Below are 17,079 nucleotides of genomic sequence, written 5' to 3'. Positions count from 1 at the left end.
GTGATTATGCTCTGCAGGACAAAGATTTTTTCCAGTGCTACTACTTATTTATGTTATCTCACTGTAAACACCATTGGAGTAATATCATTGGACAGACCCTAACTATATCACAACAGAATTTCTAATCTACTCTTGTAGAAAGCTGTGCTCCTGAGGAACTGTGCTACTGTGTGCTGATAAGAAATCTGTTGTGGAGCTACTGCAGCTACTTTGTGCCTTTGGTAAGTGCTGATCAATTGGTTCTACATTTGCAGTGGGAAACAGAAGGAGGGATGCATAGCAAAGGACAATCTTACTCAGTTTTGAATATATACATTTGCACTGAACTTTGCAGATCTGAGTTTCTCCTGCAGCAGGGACTACAGAAGACTTTTTTTTTTTAAAAGCTAATCAATAACAATGTCTCTCCCCTCCCATATACACATCATTTTGAGCTGCACTGGACACTTGCCGCAGCTAGAGAAGGAATGTTAGGCATAGCACATAGGGGCTTTTAAATGAGCGGATGCTTATTTTTAGTGCTCACATCTTTCCTATTAAATAGCAACCAAATGTGTGCTTTTTAGGCACATCACCTCGTCACTATGGTATAAAGGTAAATTGTAGACTAATTGAGGCTTGAGGGCATTTTAAATAATGCAGACATTAAGCTTAAGTGGTTTTTATAATTTGCTGAACTTCAAATACTTGCACAGAAGGAAGAACAAGGCTATTACATTTGCACTATGTACTTTTGAAGATTCGATGTTATTGATTGTAGCCCAGTAAACAAACACTTTTAACCTTCCCTGTATGACTAATTTAGCATTATTTTTTTAAGTATATAATTAGGTTACCAGATATGAATTGTATGTAGTAATGCCGTGAATTGTCCTGAAATCTTCTGAAATCCTCAAGTAAATGTGTCAACAAAGCCAAATATATTTCATCTCTTTATAGCATTTATTTCACACATACCCTCAGGTAGATTTCGCTTTTAACCTTTTGCAGTTCTTAATCCATTTAATGTTAGGGATCAGTTTGTAAGGATAAATAATAAGTCACACAAAGGAAAATCATTTGTACACTCTCAATTACTTGCCAATGGTCATCTTTTTTTTTTTTTAAATATAGTTTCTATTCTTAAAGATAGGTGTTTCACTGTAGCACGTCTTTTGGTTATTTTGGCCAATTACCATTGTTTCTTAAATACACAAGTGAGCATTTGACACAGAAAGGCAGTCCTTTAAGAACTTAGTCCTGCTTTGTTAGTGTCAGTGGAACTCAACCAGGACGCCAGGAGTTGCCCACTCAGAAATTTTTGTTGGACTGAAGCCTTGATGAATGGCTTCATACTATGGAGTGTGAACTAGCACCTCCATAATTAAAGCACTGATGAACCTTCTGCTGTCAGTACTTCCATATCTTAAGTAAAGCTTGTTCATCATAAAATGTAGTTTCTTCAAAAGTAGATTATTTTCACAACTCCTAGAGACAGAATAAGAGACTGCTTCATTTTTTCACTTTTTTCCTCACAAGGAATTGTTCTGCCAATAGATATTTAGCTTCACTTGAATGGTACTATGTCTAAATAGTGTTCACATATTTCAAAATTATAATTTGAAATTTATTTCTTTTAAAATTCCAAGAAGTGTTATTTTTAGGCTAGGTTGAGGAAAAACAAAGTTACAACCCACTTTATATGGTAGGGGTCTAGTGATAACCTGAACATCCTGTATTACTCTTAGGAGCCTGATATTGGGAAAGGTGCTGTTGGAGAGAAATGCAGAGAGGTCTCTTTCAAAAAAACATTATGTGGGGCAAAACCCAATTATTCTGCAAATTCCAGGATTGCAAACACTAGAAGTTGCAGAGTTTGCAAATATTGGAAACATGTTGTAAAGGAGAACAGAGTAGGCAAGCTTACTTTAGTCCTGAAGCAGATAGCATGCACATTCTAAGAGGTCATTAGAGAAGATGACTCTTGGTTCTAAGAATTAGGTAGTAAAATGGATGAAATGACAAATTTGAGAGACTGAGTTTAAGTCACTTTATCTTCAAGAAAGAAAGACCACAGGCCTGAAAAGAAATTAACAGAAGCAATAAAGCCATCTTCTATTCTTTGGTGTACAAGACCAAAGAGACATGCTATCTTACTGCCACCAGTGTGCAAAATTCATTATGTAGATTAAGTGCACTACTGCTTCCCTTTTATTCTAAGAGCTACCTTGGGAATGGTAAAGAGACAGGAATGCTTGACAAGACTTTCTCCAGGAAAGGGGCAAAAAAGACGATTTTACTAAGACTTAAATGACCTTCTTTAGCTTTTGGGATTAGCATGTCACAACTACTGTCACCAAGTTTGAGTTCTTGATAACAGCTTTTAAGAATCTATGACTAGTTTAGCATCACAGAGGTGAGATATGCTTCTCTTTCTGTTCCACCCTCATGTTGGTGTTTTGAATTTTTATTTCCATAATTTTCATGTTTTATTTTTATTTTTAAAGAGCAGCAAACAACTTTTTGCACTGGGATAAAAGACACTGTTGGAACCCGGTCCTCTGTAGACATGCTTGTGTGCTGCACCCCCCTGCAAGCACTCGTGCTGGCAGGGAAGGAGGAACCACCTTTGTCTATCCAGCAACACAGCCTTTTTCAGGCCTCGCACCTCCCATCTCAGATTGTTATTGCACGCATGTTTGTGTTCCTGCTTGGCTGAGAAACATACACATCTCCTCATCCTATAGCTTGTAAGCCAACTGAATGCAGTTCCTGTGAGTCCCGGCCTTGTGCCCAATCTGTTAATCTACACTGTTTAGTAACCCTTAAACATTACCTACCAGCTTTGTCAAGAAGAGGAGATGGATGATTATTTGTCATTTGGATACGTCTGCATTTATTCAAAGAGCTAAGGTAACAGAGAAGGGACGTGGTCATTTATATACCTCACAAAGAATGAACAGAAAATTAGTCTTTGTCCTGCTGCTCTGCCTGCATTTTACAGTCTTTGGTTTCCACAGAAGCAACAGAGATCTTGTGACCTGAATGCGCTGACATGTAGAAATAGAACTCTGACCTCCAGCAGTCCCATCCTATGCGCTGAGCAGAACAGTATTTATTCCAGCCTGCAAAATGCACACATCCCAGGCAAGACTGCAGTTCTATTCTTACACTTTGAATATGTAAAATCAAAAGCTAATGCTATATGAGGATGCATAAACCAGATCAAATCTCAGATGAGAAGCAGCTTCAAAGGTCAGAGATGTGCTAGCCTGAACTCAGCATAATTTTTTGATCAGCATTAGTTAATTAATAATCTTATGCATTATTTAAACTCAGATCCTCAGCAAGTGCTGCATATATTTCCAAGTTTTCAGAACAGTACAAGTGACAACACACTACCAAGCAGCAAGCTCAATATTTCATAACTACCCATTCTTCCTCTGAGGAATATTTAGCTAATAATTATCCTTTACACAACTAGAGCAATGCCTGACTGAAGACTTTCATTCATTCCAACATGCAAAAACAGAGCTGAACATTCCTGCCAAAAAGCTAACCAGGTAAGAGATTTGCCTCTCCTCCCACACCTCTGAACTCAGGTTTTATCTGTTCTTTGCCTGTTTGCAAAGGTGCAAAACTGCCTCTTTTCAGTTATTTTGCACACTGGTGTTGCTTTTTAAGTTTTGTCATTATTCTGTTCTTCATAAATATTGCTTATAGGGTAGATACTGGGCAAAGGTTTGTAAAACATGCAGTCAGCTGCAACTGGTATGGAAGTAATCTTTCCTGCAAATCCTGGTCTCAGAGTTCAAGACCAGCCATTTGGCTAGTTTTTATTTGTACTTGAGAAAAGTGGCCTATACGAAGCTTATCTGGTTCTCAAAGTATTAAATTATTATTAAAACTGAGCATTTTCTTAGTGATTAAATATGAAAGAGGGTTTCCAAAATATTGTCCTTATTGTGTGTAGTGAACCCAAGATACCAAGGAAGGCAACAGGAAAAAACATGAGAATGGGATATCAATTTGTTTTTCTCTACAACAGGTTAATGTGACTAAACAAAGTCCAGCAAAACCACAGGGCAGAAAACAGAACTTAGTGTTTAGCTTAGCCTGATAACTAAGGTCTTGGAAATCTGTCTTGAAAGATTTTTTTTTAAAAAACAGACTTTCACTTTGGACCAGCTATCTTTCCAAAAGCAAGAAGTCTTATTTTTAGGAATGTTCTTTGACCCCACAGAAAATGTCTTTTTAGCGGTCATGCCCTAGGACTCTCCAGAAGAACAACGCTGTCTTGCCTTTGAGTGCATGCCAATATTTTGACCAGCACATTCTAGAACCCCTGAACAAAACCAGTCCCTGGAGAATCAGTGAAACTATTTGATCACATATTTCCAAGGTCTGATCATTCCTGATCATGATCTGATGGGCCAGCCTTAACAACAGCTGCTGGTTGACGGTGCGAGTGCTATTGTAGCCTGCTCATCACCTGTGGGATGGTTACATGTGAGTGGCTGTCATCTTACTCACTGGAACACTGGACTGAGAATCCATGGGAAAATATGAATTGAATCACAGCTGGTAGTGAATGAAGGCATTCTAAAAAGAGCCTAACTTGCCTTGGAAATCCTAGATCAATTTATAGCTGGAAGCAGAAATTGTGAATTGGAGATTTTAATTAGAAATACACAAATCTAAAAGATTGCTTGACTCCGAGAATAACTCCTTAGTATAGCAGTGTTAATTTATAGAGGACTTAGACTAATATTCTGGCTTTCCTGACTCATAGAGACCAATTAACTGTAATATTTTTTCCTCTTTCTCTTTTGGATTAGCATATTGTTGAAACTAAATAGGAAAATGCTTTGAAGCCACAATATTTTGCCCAGATACAGCAAAAAACTAACTGAGCCCATCAAGTTTCACATGATTTTCCTAAAAAAGCACTGCAATATTTGTTGCCATAGCCTGAAAGCTTGCTAGGTCAGTGTTTAAATAAATGGGTTTGGTTGCTGGCACGTTGCTTAAGTCTGCTTCCAAGTACATCTAGGTCCTGGTGCTCTAAAGCTGAAAATACAATAGCTTAAGACAGAGTGAAACATTCATTTCACTTGTTCTGTTTTGTCACTTGATCCTTTCTAAAACTCATAGGTTATGTTGACATTTCTAAGTAATTCTGCACAAGAAAAGCAGATTAATAAATCAAAGCAGTAGGTGCTAAAGCAGTATTGTATTGCATTATATGCATTTCAGGGGATTTTATTTCAGACTAGTCAGGTCCCACAGACTAATGTCCTCACCACATCTGCTCAAATCTGTCCAAAGAACCAATTGCTTGCTCGGGTTTTTATGCCACCATAAAAGGTCAGAGTGCACTACGGCAGAGATTCTGGGAACTTTCCTCCGAAAAAAGTCTGGTTTGTAAGCATAACACGCCTCTGTACGTTGAATCTATGCACTGTAAATGAGGCTAACCAGGGATTTCTTTCAAAACCATGTTAATGCTCAAAACCAGAACAGTAATGTGGTCATAGCCATTAGAGACCGAGAGGTTTCTTAGAGGCAGAAAAGGTTGCTGATATGAAAGATGAGTAACATAAACAATTTAACTCAACACCTACAAGTGTTTTAAATCAAATGCTTAGCTAAACTGATGTCTCTCGTGTTTTTCTGTGATTTATGCAACAAAAATACAATGAAACTTCAGATGATAAATACAAAACCTGCTCTATCCACATTAGTTTTTAGCTGATTTTTTTCATCGTTTGAATATAAGGAAAACCACAAGCATCACTTGGCCCAACCTATATAAAGGCCTCTATCCTAACTTAAACTTGCAATCACTATTTCAGCAAGCATGAGTGATTCTAGTACAGAGTTGTGATACACTGTCTGACTTCTGTCCCAAATACAGCACTTAAGAGATCTCCTTAGCATAGAGAGGCATGCTCACCCTGCCTACTCCCTCTTCGGCCTTCTAGAGATACAGCTTCAGATCTTCTGGTGGATGATCAGGGTGAGGAGAAAAAGGGATGCATCAGAATAAAGTTTTTTGGGGTTATGTTCTTTCACAAAGAAAAATTCATCCAGCCAGAATGGTTATATGTGTACCAGCAGAAACTTCTTGCCAAGGAATCTGCAAAGAGAAATCCCACTGAACATGTTGTGATGAATGCTTCCTCCCCTGCAAAGATATTTTGTCACTTCAGTGGCATGATGAAAAGACAGGAACAAAGGTGGGACTAAGGCCAGTTGGAAAGTTGGCAGTATGTTTGGCTTGAATGCCTCTTTGCTTTGTTTCTCTTTTTCACAAGATAAACTGAGTCACTGCATTTAACCTGAAAGAATGAGTGGTTCAGACAGTGGTTCTGCTCAAGCAGGGGAAAAAAGAAAAAGCTTTTGGCTTTTGCTCATATAGTCAAGGGCAACTTGAAAAAACTTAACTGTGATGATTCCAAACATCAAAATACAATTAAAAATAACCAAGACCACTTTTCGTTGTAATGATATGGATGATACATACGTTTATGAATGTGCATGCAAGTAACTTTCACTTGTATTAAACAGTTGAGAATGTTCTGATACCAAAGTGAAATGCAATGGATAGACGTGTTCTACGCTATATGCTGCTTCATCTGCGCATCCCTGCTAAGAATAGCTCTTTCAGCAAGTGATGGGAAGCCTTCACTTGAATAAAATGCAAACATTATGTTCTGTGAAGCTCTAGGGGGTGAGGGGGAGCCTGAAACAGGGGTTGTCCCTTTTCTTATAAACCACTTAGTATAGGCTGAGCTGAAAATGGGTCAGTTTGGCGAACCACCAGACACCCCCAGGGCTCCTGAATATTGCTCGAGTATTACCATGGTGGAAGGATGGTGTCGTAACTCAGTGCCAGAATCAGAAGGCCGGAGTCTGCTCATGTGCACAGGAGTAGACAGATCTGCTCTCCACCTTCCTGTCTTTAGAGATGGCAAGAGCATTGGAAGCTCCCAGCTCTCTGCTAGGCTGCACAAATATACAGGGGATAGCACACAGCCATGGTGGAATCTCATTTTCTTCAGGTGAAGCAACTAAGTTATTACCGAGCTACAGGCATCACAACCTGGGAATTCTTGGGTTACACAGCTGAAAAATGTTTTGCTGGTAACAACGTGCCTTCCATTATTTGGTGTGGATTTACTATGTTCTAAAAGTAACAATTAAAAATCTAAACATTAACAGTTCCTGGAAACCAATAACATCTCGTTTTAAAGCTGAGTGTTTTACAGCTAGCATGTTCATTTCACATGGATTCTGAAAATGTATCTAGCAGAATAAATGGTTATTTACAGGAAGGAAACCCTTATTTTCAGGAGAAAAAAGATTTTAAGAAAATTACCTCCTGTCAGCATTTGGCTGTGTATTAGCCTGAATGTATTTATTCCACCAGGAAGGGTTTTTTGACCTTTGTCTAAAATGCATCAGAACTGCTGAAAAGATACATGCTTTATCATACTAGCTTTTTTTTTTGTTGGCTTTTACAAAAAGCTACTATTCTGGTTATCCAGTAGGGCAGTACAGCCAATATATATTACTAAATTATCATTCATACACAAGATCTCTTAACAGATTTCCAGAGAAATTATATTTCAATAATCTTATATATTAAAAACTATTATCATCCATCAGGAAGCTGCACAAACAATGCATATGTGTGAATTTTAATGGGGGTTTTTTTGCAAACACAAATTTACTTGTGAGGAAATTGTGTGAGTTTAGAGAGAGGCAGACAGCAACTGTACAATTAAATATAAGAGTCTAGTGCACAGAAGCCAATGCAATCTTTTTTATGCAGCCTATCAAAAGCAGTCATTTGGATACTGAACTGCCCACTAGCTTTTAAGTATGTAGAACAAGGACACCATTTTTATTTCTTGGCTGTCTGAATTCACTTGGCTGTAAGAAGTGAGTGGCATTCGAATAGGACTTGCTGTCCTCACGCACAAGCCTCTCATTCTCCAAACTAATTTAGGTAAGACAGGAAGTGTTAGTTTTTTTGCATCTTACAAATGAGTGTCTTTATTACAGTTGCTAGCATTCTGTATTTAGTAAAATTTAATCATATGCTCTTAAGTATTTCTCTTGGTGTTGCAAGTTCTTTTATCTTTTCTATCACTTTTGCATTCTAACAAAGACTAGATCCAACGTATTTCCTGTCCAAGCAGATCTTGCCTAGCATAACCATGCAGTACATTAGAATCTAAAGTACATTTGGCATTACTGATAAAAAATAGCCATCAATCTTTCTAAATAATTACATTGAATTGTAATTAGTTTTCCCTTATGATGGAAATAAACCTTACTTACAAACATAAAGAAACTTACACAGTGGGAGCTAAAAACTATTTAACGCAATTGGGATGGATAGAAATATACTGATTTTTTAAAATATATTTAGACTATTATGCAGGTAATTTTCAACTTGGACAATCAGTCCACACATCTCTAACAAGAATCTCTTTTCTGCCTTTTACCAAATTATGAATTACATACCTGTAACACTTAAACATCCTGTTTCAAGTTGTAGTTAAACTTTGCATGGCATTAAAAATCATGCCGTGTCATTTAAAATAATACTTGGGAACTTGTTTAAGACTTTCACACTAGTTACAGATACATATCTTCTTTCTGTTTGCAATTTGCTGGCAAAAGGTATTTGTTAAAATATTGGAAAAAATTTCTAAGCAGGATAGACAGAAGACTTTATAATAAGCCACTCTCTATTTGGAGTGCTAGAGATCGAAAGCTTACAGGCTGTTGGTAATCTATGCTTTTGTTTATCAATCAATTATGCTTCCAGTTGGACTCAAAAGCCCTTTGTTTTTTCTCAGCTTGGAATTCTACACTTTAACTGGGTGTTACCAAACATTAACAAATCAAAATACCCTTCTTAACAAAAAAAAAGAAGTATGAAATTTACACAGAGAATGATGACTTCTGTCACTAGAGTCTAAACTTACTAATAACTGTTAAAGTCATTAAAATATAGCAACAGAATACTGTCCCAGTGAGTGTACTTCAAGTTTTAAGAAACTGATGGGTATGGCTTCTGTCTCTAGATACAGAAAGAGGAAAGAAACAGCTTTTTTTTTTTTCACAGTAAGTGAAGACAATCTTTGACATTATATTGCAATGTCACACCTGTCACCAAAACGCTTTGTTGCAGAGATCCTGGCTGTTTATGACACTGGGAGAGGCTGGGCTTGAGAAGTTCTTCTTTCCTAGAGATTCTGCATACTGTTGTACTAGCACATACTCTCTTCTTCTAGGTCAATATGAGTCATTCTTTATCTCCTAGTACTTACACATGGGCATCCACTCTTACACGTCTCTTCTTTCTTTCCACTGCAAACCAGAAGACAAGATTTGCCACTTGGCATGATCTGTTTGACATTTTGCACCTTCCTGCTCCTATTTTTACTTTTAAACTGTTTAAGGTAGGGCACTTGCATGTTATACTGTTTGGCCTCCCAGTCATGTCCCCACCTACCCCAAATGATTTATGAATGCACTAAGCTAATTTCAACTTAATTTGACAATTGAGTAAAAATGCAGAGGTTGAGTTTGGTGAGAACAGTTGTGTTCATAGAGGCAAGAGACACCAAAAGCACCTCCATCTGGAGAACATGAATTTTCCCAGTCTTTATGTATCAGAAAACTGACATGCAGGAGAACCATAGGAAACACTGCTGGTTTTCTTCTGCTGCCCACAGAATTATGTGTTGTATCTTATTCCCTGAGAGCAAAGCTAGGGCAACTATGGGTTTAAACCTGAAAATACTAACAGGTAGCACTCTTCCGAGATGATAACAGATTCCATCATGGTGCATGGCCCATATGTTGCCAAACTGGTATTTCTGAGCAGATGCTTTTTAACTAATGGAAGCTGCACATGAAAACAATCCACAGTTCAACAGGTTCATGTTATGTAGCAGCTTCTAAGAGTCCATCAATGGTTTTTGTACAAATTTTCATGACTAAATTGTTGCTCTCCAGAAAACTCTGCTTTACAGGTTCTACTAGCAAAATTTTTCTCCTGTGCATTGAGGACAGCTGCAGTGACAGATCACTATACCACATGTGAGTTCCACACCAATGACTACAAGATGCAATATTAGAAAGACTATAGCCTGCCTCATTAGTATACGTTTATTTCACACCATCAAGTGCTGCCTCTAATCACAGAGACCTCTATGATGGAGCATTTGGAAAAGCTGATTTGTTGTACAAAGAAATGACTAATTTAACTCAATTTTTCCTTAATAAAAAAAAACTGGATTCAATCAAATCTACTCTTAAATGTCTGCAACAAAAGGCTCAATCTTCAGATTTATTTCTTAGTGTTATGTGTCACTGGAGCCCTGTGGTGGTGTTCTTGTTGGGATGATGCTTCCTTAAAAGCACAATCAGGCGACAAACTTTTAGTGTTAAGCATCTGTGCTAAAAAAGCACTTCATGAACTGCAGCCTAACAGCCATTTTCTTCACACTGCAGAAACACATACATGAAGTAAACGCTGGGACAATGGAAAGACCACTCGAAGCTGCCAGGATGGAAAATAGCACCTCTTCCTGCTTTCTCATGGAAAGAAAGACTCGTGTCAAGATTAATAGGAAAGAAATCATGCTAGCTAAGCTGAGGAAGAGCTGTTCCTGCACCCCAAAGAAGCTGAAAAACTTTGTCATGGACTTCCTTCCTGTTTTACGATGGCTTCCCAAGTACCAGTGCAAAGAGTACATTTGGGGGGATGTTATGTCTGGGTTAGTGATTGGGATCATTTTGGTGCCCCAAGCAATCGCATACTCACTGCTGGCTGGTCTGAAGCCCATTTATAGTCTTTATACATCATTCTTCGCCAACATCATCTATTTCTTCATGGGCACATCCCGTCATGTCTCAGTTGGCATTTTCAGCTTGATAAGCTTAATGGTAGGACAGGTTGTGGACCGAGAACTACTCTTGGCTGGGTTTGACTTGAATGATGATGCCCCACCAGCCTTGGGTGATGGCTCTCTGCAGAATGACAGTCAGTCCAACACAACTGCCTTCAACCTTACAATTGCAGGGATGAATGCTCAGTGTGGGAAAGAATGCTACGCTATTGGCATTGCCACAGCCTTGACATTTGTGGCTGGAGTGTATCAGGTAAGTGGTTGCTGACATCCAGAGGCAAGGTATGAAGTTCCTAAAGCTTCTTTGTATGACCTAAACTTTGGTTTGACTCTCTTGCAATGAGAGATACAGCATCAGTTCACTTGAACGACATTGGACCATTTTCTCCAGGAAGCCTAACTGTAGGCAACTCAGAGAAAGCATGAGACAGGCAGTTTTCTCAGCTACTAGCAAGCACAGGTAAAGCAAGAGTCTTCTGCAAGACCATTACCATTGTCTTAATACTCTACTGCCTCTTGGCCTTGCTGCTTTCATGGGACCATGAATCCACTACAGATCTTACCATGAAAGAAATTCTCAGGTAGCTGTGTGCTTCAACAATGAAGAAATAATTCTGTTTCCCTAGATTCCTTAACAAAGGTGGATATCCACTCACCTGCTTCTACACAGGTTCAGAATGTGCTGCTCAGCATTTTTCTAGTGGGTATTATGTTCTGCCAAACTGCTGTCCAAAGATAACTCAGAAGAAGAAAGTACAAGAGGGGAAATAGATTGACTAACTTACTTTTCAGACAATGGCTGTGCTGGACTCTTTGAGACTTACCAATGTGCTGCCTGTCACAAGGGTATCAAGAGAACACAGAAGGAAGCACAATGAACATACTTACCTATTAATTGTATATATATATGAATTAAGAAAGAGCTAGCTATCTTCCCATTTACTAAGAAATTTCAGGTCACATTTATGAACACCAAAATGCCCTTGTGAAGCTATATTTTCCAAAGCCACCAAAGGAAGGAGAAGCAACTAGTTAAGGACAGTATCCAGGGATCTGGGAAAGTTTGTGAGCTCTTCTGCCACTTCTGACCTTAGCCATACCACAAAGGCTGTCTGTGCTCCACTTTCCCTTCTGTTCACAGGGCTAAAATTAAAAGCTGTTTAATATAACAATGCCACTAAAGTAGGGATCTTAGCTGTTGTCATTCTGTTTACAAAGCAATGGTCGTAAGTTTTAACTTTATTCACTTTAAGACAGGAAAAAGAAAATTGTCTCTGGTATAACAGAAGCATTTTTTGATCCACTGCTCTTTTGCATGGGAAACAAAATTCAGACAAGCCACTTCAGTGGAGTCGCTTCAGACCAATGTTTGATTGACGCTGTCTCAAACTTCTCACTCACCTCTTGGGTTTGTAGTATCCCACAACAGTAAAAGGAATCACATGTTTTAAAAGCAGACTGGAAAAGTCAAAGGATAATTCCTGTTTTAAGATTCAAATAGCCAAATGCTATCTGCCTCCAGCTAGTTCTCTCCCATCTGTACTGAATTATTTGCAGCATTTAAGGCTCATCTTTTTTTTCCTTTTTTTTTCTGTGCCTCCTCAGGTTCTGATGGGAATCTTTCGTCTGGGTTTCGTATCTATGTACCTATCTGAGTCTGTACTAGATGGTTTTGCAACTGGTGCTTCCTTAACCATTTTAACAGCTCAAGTGAAGTATCTGATTGGAATAAAAATCCCACGTAGTCAAGGGCATGGGATGCTTATTATTACCTGGATTAATGTTTTTCGGAACATTTCTCAAGCTAACCTTTGTGATGTCATCACAAGTGCCATTTGTATTGTGGTGTTGGTCACTGCTAAGGAACTGGGAGATCGGTATAAGCATAAGCTGAAATTTCCTCTTCCCACAGAACTGGTAGTTATTGTTGTGGCAACACTGGTGTCACACTACGGGAAGTTAAATGAAGTGTATGCATCCAGTGTTTCTGGAGCTATTCCAACAGGATTCATTCCCCCCAAGGTACCACATTTCAACTTAATGCTCCAAGTCGCTGTAGATGCTGTGCCTCTTGCCATAGTCAGCTTTGTCTTCACTGTATCCCTTTCTGAAATGTGTGCAAAGAAATATGCTTACACCATCCGCGCCAATCAGGAGATGTTTGCTGTGGGGTTCTGCAACATCATTCCTTCTTTCTTCCACTCTTTTGCAACCAGTGCAGCTCTGGCAAAAACACTCGTCAAAACATCTACAGGCTGCCAGACTCAAGTCTCTGGAGTCATTAGTGCAATGGTGGTTTTGCTGGTGCTGCTCTTCTTGGCACCTCTCTTCTACTCCTTGCAGAAGTGTGTCCTCGCTTGTATCATCATTGTCAGCCTCCGAGGAGCCTTAAGGAAGTTCCGAGATGTGCCAGCACGGTACCATGTGAATAAGGTGGACACACTTGTTTGGGTTGTTACCATGTCTGCCTCTGCCTTGATCAGCACAGAAATAGGGTTACTGGTTGGCATTGTTTTCTCCATGTTATGCATCATTGTTCGGACACAGCGGCCACGGGCAGTCCTGCTTGGTCAGATCCAAGACACCAGCTTTTATGAGGATGACTTAGAATATGAAAACCTCTCTTCTGTTCCAAAGGTGAAAATATTCCGCTTTGAGGCCCCACTTTACTATGCAAATAGAAACTACTTCCTAAAGTCTCTGTACAGATTGACTAACTTAGATCCTAACCTAGAAGCTGCTAGAAGGAAGAAATACGGGAAGAAGGAAAAGCAGCATCCAAAAAAGGGAGATCACACAACTGCTAATGGACTGGTCATTGGAGAAACCACTCTGCAACTAGTTCCTAAGCAAATTGATTTCCAAGCCCTTGTTGTAGATTGCTCTTCCATCTCATTTTTGGACACCACTGGAGTTAATACTCTAAAGGAAATCCTGAAAGACTACAAGGACTTAAATATTTCTGTTCTCCTGGCTTGCTGCAATCCCTCAGTGATAGACTCTCTAAAAAGAGGAGGTTACTTTGGGAAAGATTTTGGAAGTATGCAGGAAATGCTGTTCTACAGTATACACAATGCTGTCCAGTTTGCAAAAGACCAAAAGCTTCCAGCAGATTGCTCAGTTTAATCCTGTGTCTTCCTTGACGATTCAATATAAAAGTGACAGATGGGGATGGGTGGTTTGCAATAATTAAATTATCAGACACACTGTTGGCTGTGTATAGCAATGGGCCTACAAGCCATTCTCCCCTGAAGAGCTTTGCTGTTTGTCAGATGCCACGTAGAACAACCACTGGGGATGCAGTCCAGGACCGGGATGAAACAGGTTGGATTATTACCTGCACCTTCGCTTTAAAATGCAGGTGGTGTGCAATAGGACAGTTTGGGATTGACTTCCCCCTTGTGCCATGATCATGTGTGACCCAACATATACATCATGTGAATGTTGTGCAGGAAGGTCTGCCCAGTGTCAGCTGACTCTTCCAGTGGTTTAATGGCTGGTTTGTGTTAAGAGGGCTAAGCCGTCTCCATGAAAATGCAATCAACCTAGCATCTTGGACACATAATGGTTTACATTCTGGCTTGCAAGAATTCCCCTTCCATCATTCTAGGTATGCTCCTAAACAACTCCCACTATTTGCATACAAAGAAAATGTATAAAATACTGTGGAATGTAGCATATCTCTCTACCTTGATTACATAGGCTTAATGGCACAATCTGCCACAGGACAAGCACCCATGATCCATCACAGGTTCCTCTCAAAACCATCATTTCCAAAAATTACTACTGTAGTCACCTGTGTTATTGGCTTCAATCTGTGGTAATTAGTTACTGAAGGTTGTGATACCCTTAATGATGCTGGAAGAAATATGACTTTTATGCACAATTTTGTAACTAGTAAGAGGATAAATAGGATTAAGAAAAATTAATGGCTTTAACTGGCAGTGACACAGTTACCCAGGCAGTTCTACCATCCTGTAAAAATAAGTTGCCTCTGATGGGCAGATGCAACTCCAATTCAGGGACACATAAGGACCATCAAACATAAAACCTCAGAACTGTGATGCAGCAGAGCATATTCTTCCTACAACTGCCTGCCTGGGTGCAAAGAGAAACAAGAGAAAAGAGGGTAAGGTGGGAAGGTGAATCTGTGATCTGCCTAGAAGGGGAGTGATGGGTCAGTCAGAACTGCCTGGCTGGTCTTCTCTGTTGCAACACTAATGAAGATTTACAGTAGCATACCTGGGCCAAGTAAAGGGAGCAACGCCTTGTAAGCTGTGTATCCCCATATGCTGGAAAAATTCCGCCACTGTTTGTACATACTACAGATGTTTTGGGGTTTTTTTCTCCTATCATATTATGCTTTGATTTGAGGTCCACTAAACCATGTTTTCCAGGGCTGGGTTACTTTCTACAATAATTTACATTAACTGCTGTTCATTCTGCTTTATTGCAAATGATACCCCCAGAGTCAATTGTGTTGTTATATATGCATATTCTCTCTTTACAAATAAGCACAGATCAAGATTTTGATTGTAACACAGTTAGTACTCAGCGTTCCGGCCCGTGGCATTGGCAGCATATCCTCTCTCATACTCAAGCTTATAATTACCTGCACAAAAGGTAGGACAGCTGCCCTATCTTTCTCTCCTTATTCATGGCTGGTTCACACACAGCACCACGCATGGAAGGAAATTCTATCACAGCTGTGCCTCTTATAATCAGCAGACTCTAGAAATAGGTTCCATGTATGCAGAAGGCATTTCTCTGCTGTGCCATTTAAAAAAAAAGTCAGATCAACACATCATGTGACTTGCTTATTTCAACTTTTCAGGTCACTGAATGAAAGAACACTCAAACTGAGGTTCTCCAGGTGCCCCAGAGCCTGTCTGGCTCTCAAGAAAAAATATTTTGTTAAAGGAAAAGCAGTGCATTCCCAAAAGACAAAATAAAACATGTCTTCACAGGGATTGAGACTAGCACAACATTTGGTAAGTGATTCAATGCCGACATTTTCATGCACTCATTACAGAAAAGCATATCAGCTGCACACTGTTAGTACTGCCAGAGTAGTAAAACCTGACAGAAATGTCCATCGAGAGATTAAAGGATTGACCATTAGCAGCATTTTCCTACCATAAAACAATTTAATTACAATATTCTTTAAATTGCTGACTTGGTATGACTAGCGTCTTTCTGTCATAAAAGCAAATGGGCAGAGCTCAAGGACAGAGTATTGCTTTGTGTCTGCTTTTGTTTATAACCATTCTTTGATCAGGGAATATCACTTTTAAGGTTCAGCCAGGGCCTAGCATGAAGAAGTGGGTTTACAGGAGTTACTGCCAGACAATATCAATATAGACACTTTTAGGCTGTTGTAGCAAAGCAAGCTGTCATTTGAAGTCAAATAAAATTGTTTCAGTACAGAAGAACACACATCCTAGCAATCTAGACTTCTTTTATCTTTATGGGTCAAGCTACCAGCCTAGAACATAAAGGAAAAAAAAAATTAAAAATACCTTTAACTCTAGATGAATCCCATTTTAAAGGGGGGGGGGGGGGGGAAGAGAGAGATTCCAATCAAAAGTTTATCCTTCCAACAGTCTCTGGAGAAAAATGAAGAGATGCTGCCCTTCTCTTATCCAGCAGGCTGAGAAATTAAGAGTCAGAAGTCTCTTTTTCATCATATTTATTGTAAGAATGGCACCAAAGGATACCTAAGCAAAGAAACTTGGCTATGCATAAAAAGGGGGATAAGCTTTAATACTTCTACTAGGAAGAAACTATTGACCGGAAGAAACCATAAGAACAATTTTCTGTTTCAGTTTCATTGGCAGAGCTGGCTCACAATCAAGTTGTTGTGTTGGACAATGTCAAACACAGCAGGGAAACAACTTTCAGTGCTATGACGTAGGGATGCTGGGAGACTGTAAATTGTTTCTAAGGAGTATGTAAAAGGTAACCAAAAAAGCAAGCCTTTTTCTGGCACGTTTATGTTTGCTGTACTGTGTTATACCAAGATTAAGGGTATGAAGATTGAAAATGTTAAAAACTGCTGATTCTCTTCTCTTCTATTCTACCAGGAATCAGATACCGTTACTTGGAGAGGAATTGGGGATGGGCTTGGAATTCCAACTAGGTTAATACTAATGTTGAAATAAAATCA

At 39.1% G+C, this 17,079-nt stretch overlaps 2 protein-coding genes across 5 annotated transcripts in view; one reads left to right on the top strand and one right to left on the bottom strand.

Moving 5' to 3' along the window:
* Positions 1-17,079, bottom strand: part of IDUA (alpha-L-iduronidase) — a 48,179-nt gene that overhangs the window by 24,141 nt on the left and 6,959 nt on the right. The gene's annotated exons all lie outside the window — the stretch shown is intronic.
* Positions 147-14,039, top strand: SLC26A1 (solute carrier family 26 member 1; the record flags this gene model as incomplete). The annotated part of the gene is made up of 3 exons (XM_082336555.1): positions 147-221; positions 10,516-11,166; positions 12,519-14,039. Exons 2-3 carry the CDS (start codon positions 10,546-10,548, stop codon positions 14,037-14,039), a joined length of 2,142 nt encoding a protein of 713 aa, XP_082192681.1. The 5' UTR covers positions 147-221; positions 10,516-10,545.

This window comes from Platalea leucorodia (assembly GCF_965183815.1).
Source record: "Platalea leucorodia genome assembly, chromosome: Z".
NCBI classification, from domain to species: domain Eukaryota; kingdom Metazoa; phylum Chordata; class Aves; order Pelecaniformes; family Threskiornithidae; genus Platalea; species Platalea leucorodia.
This window is presented reverse-complemented; position numbering and strand designations above follow the sequence as displayed.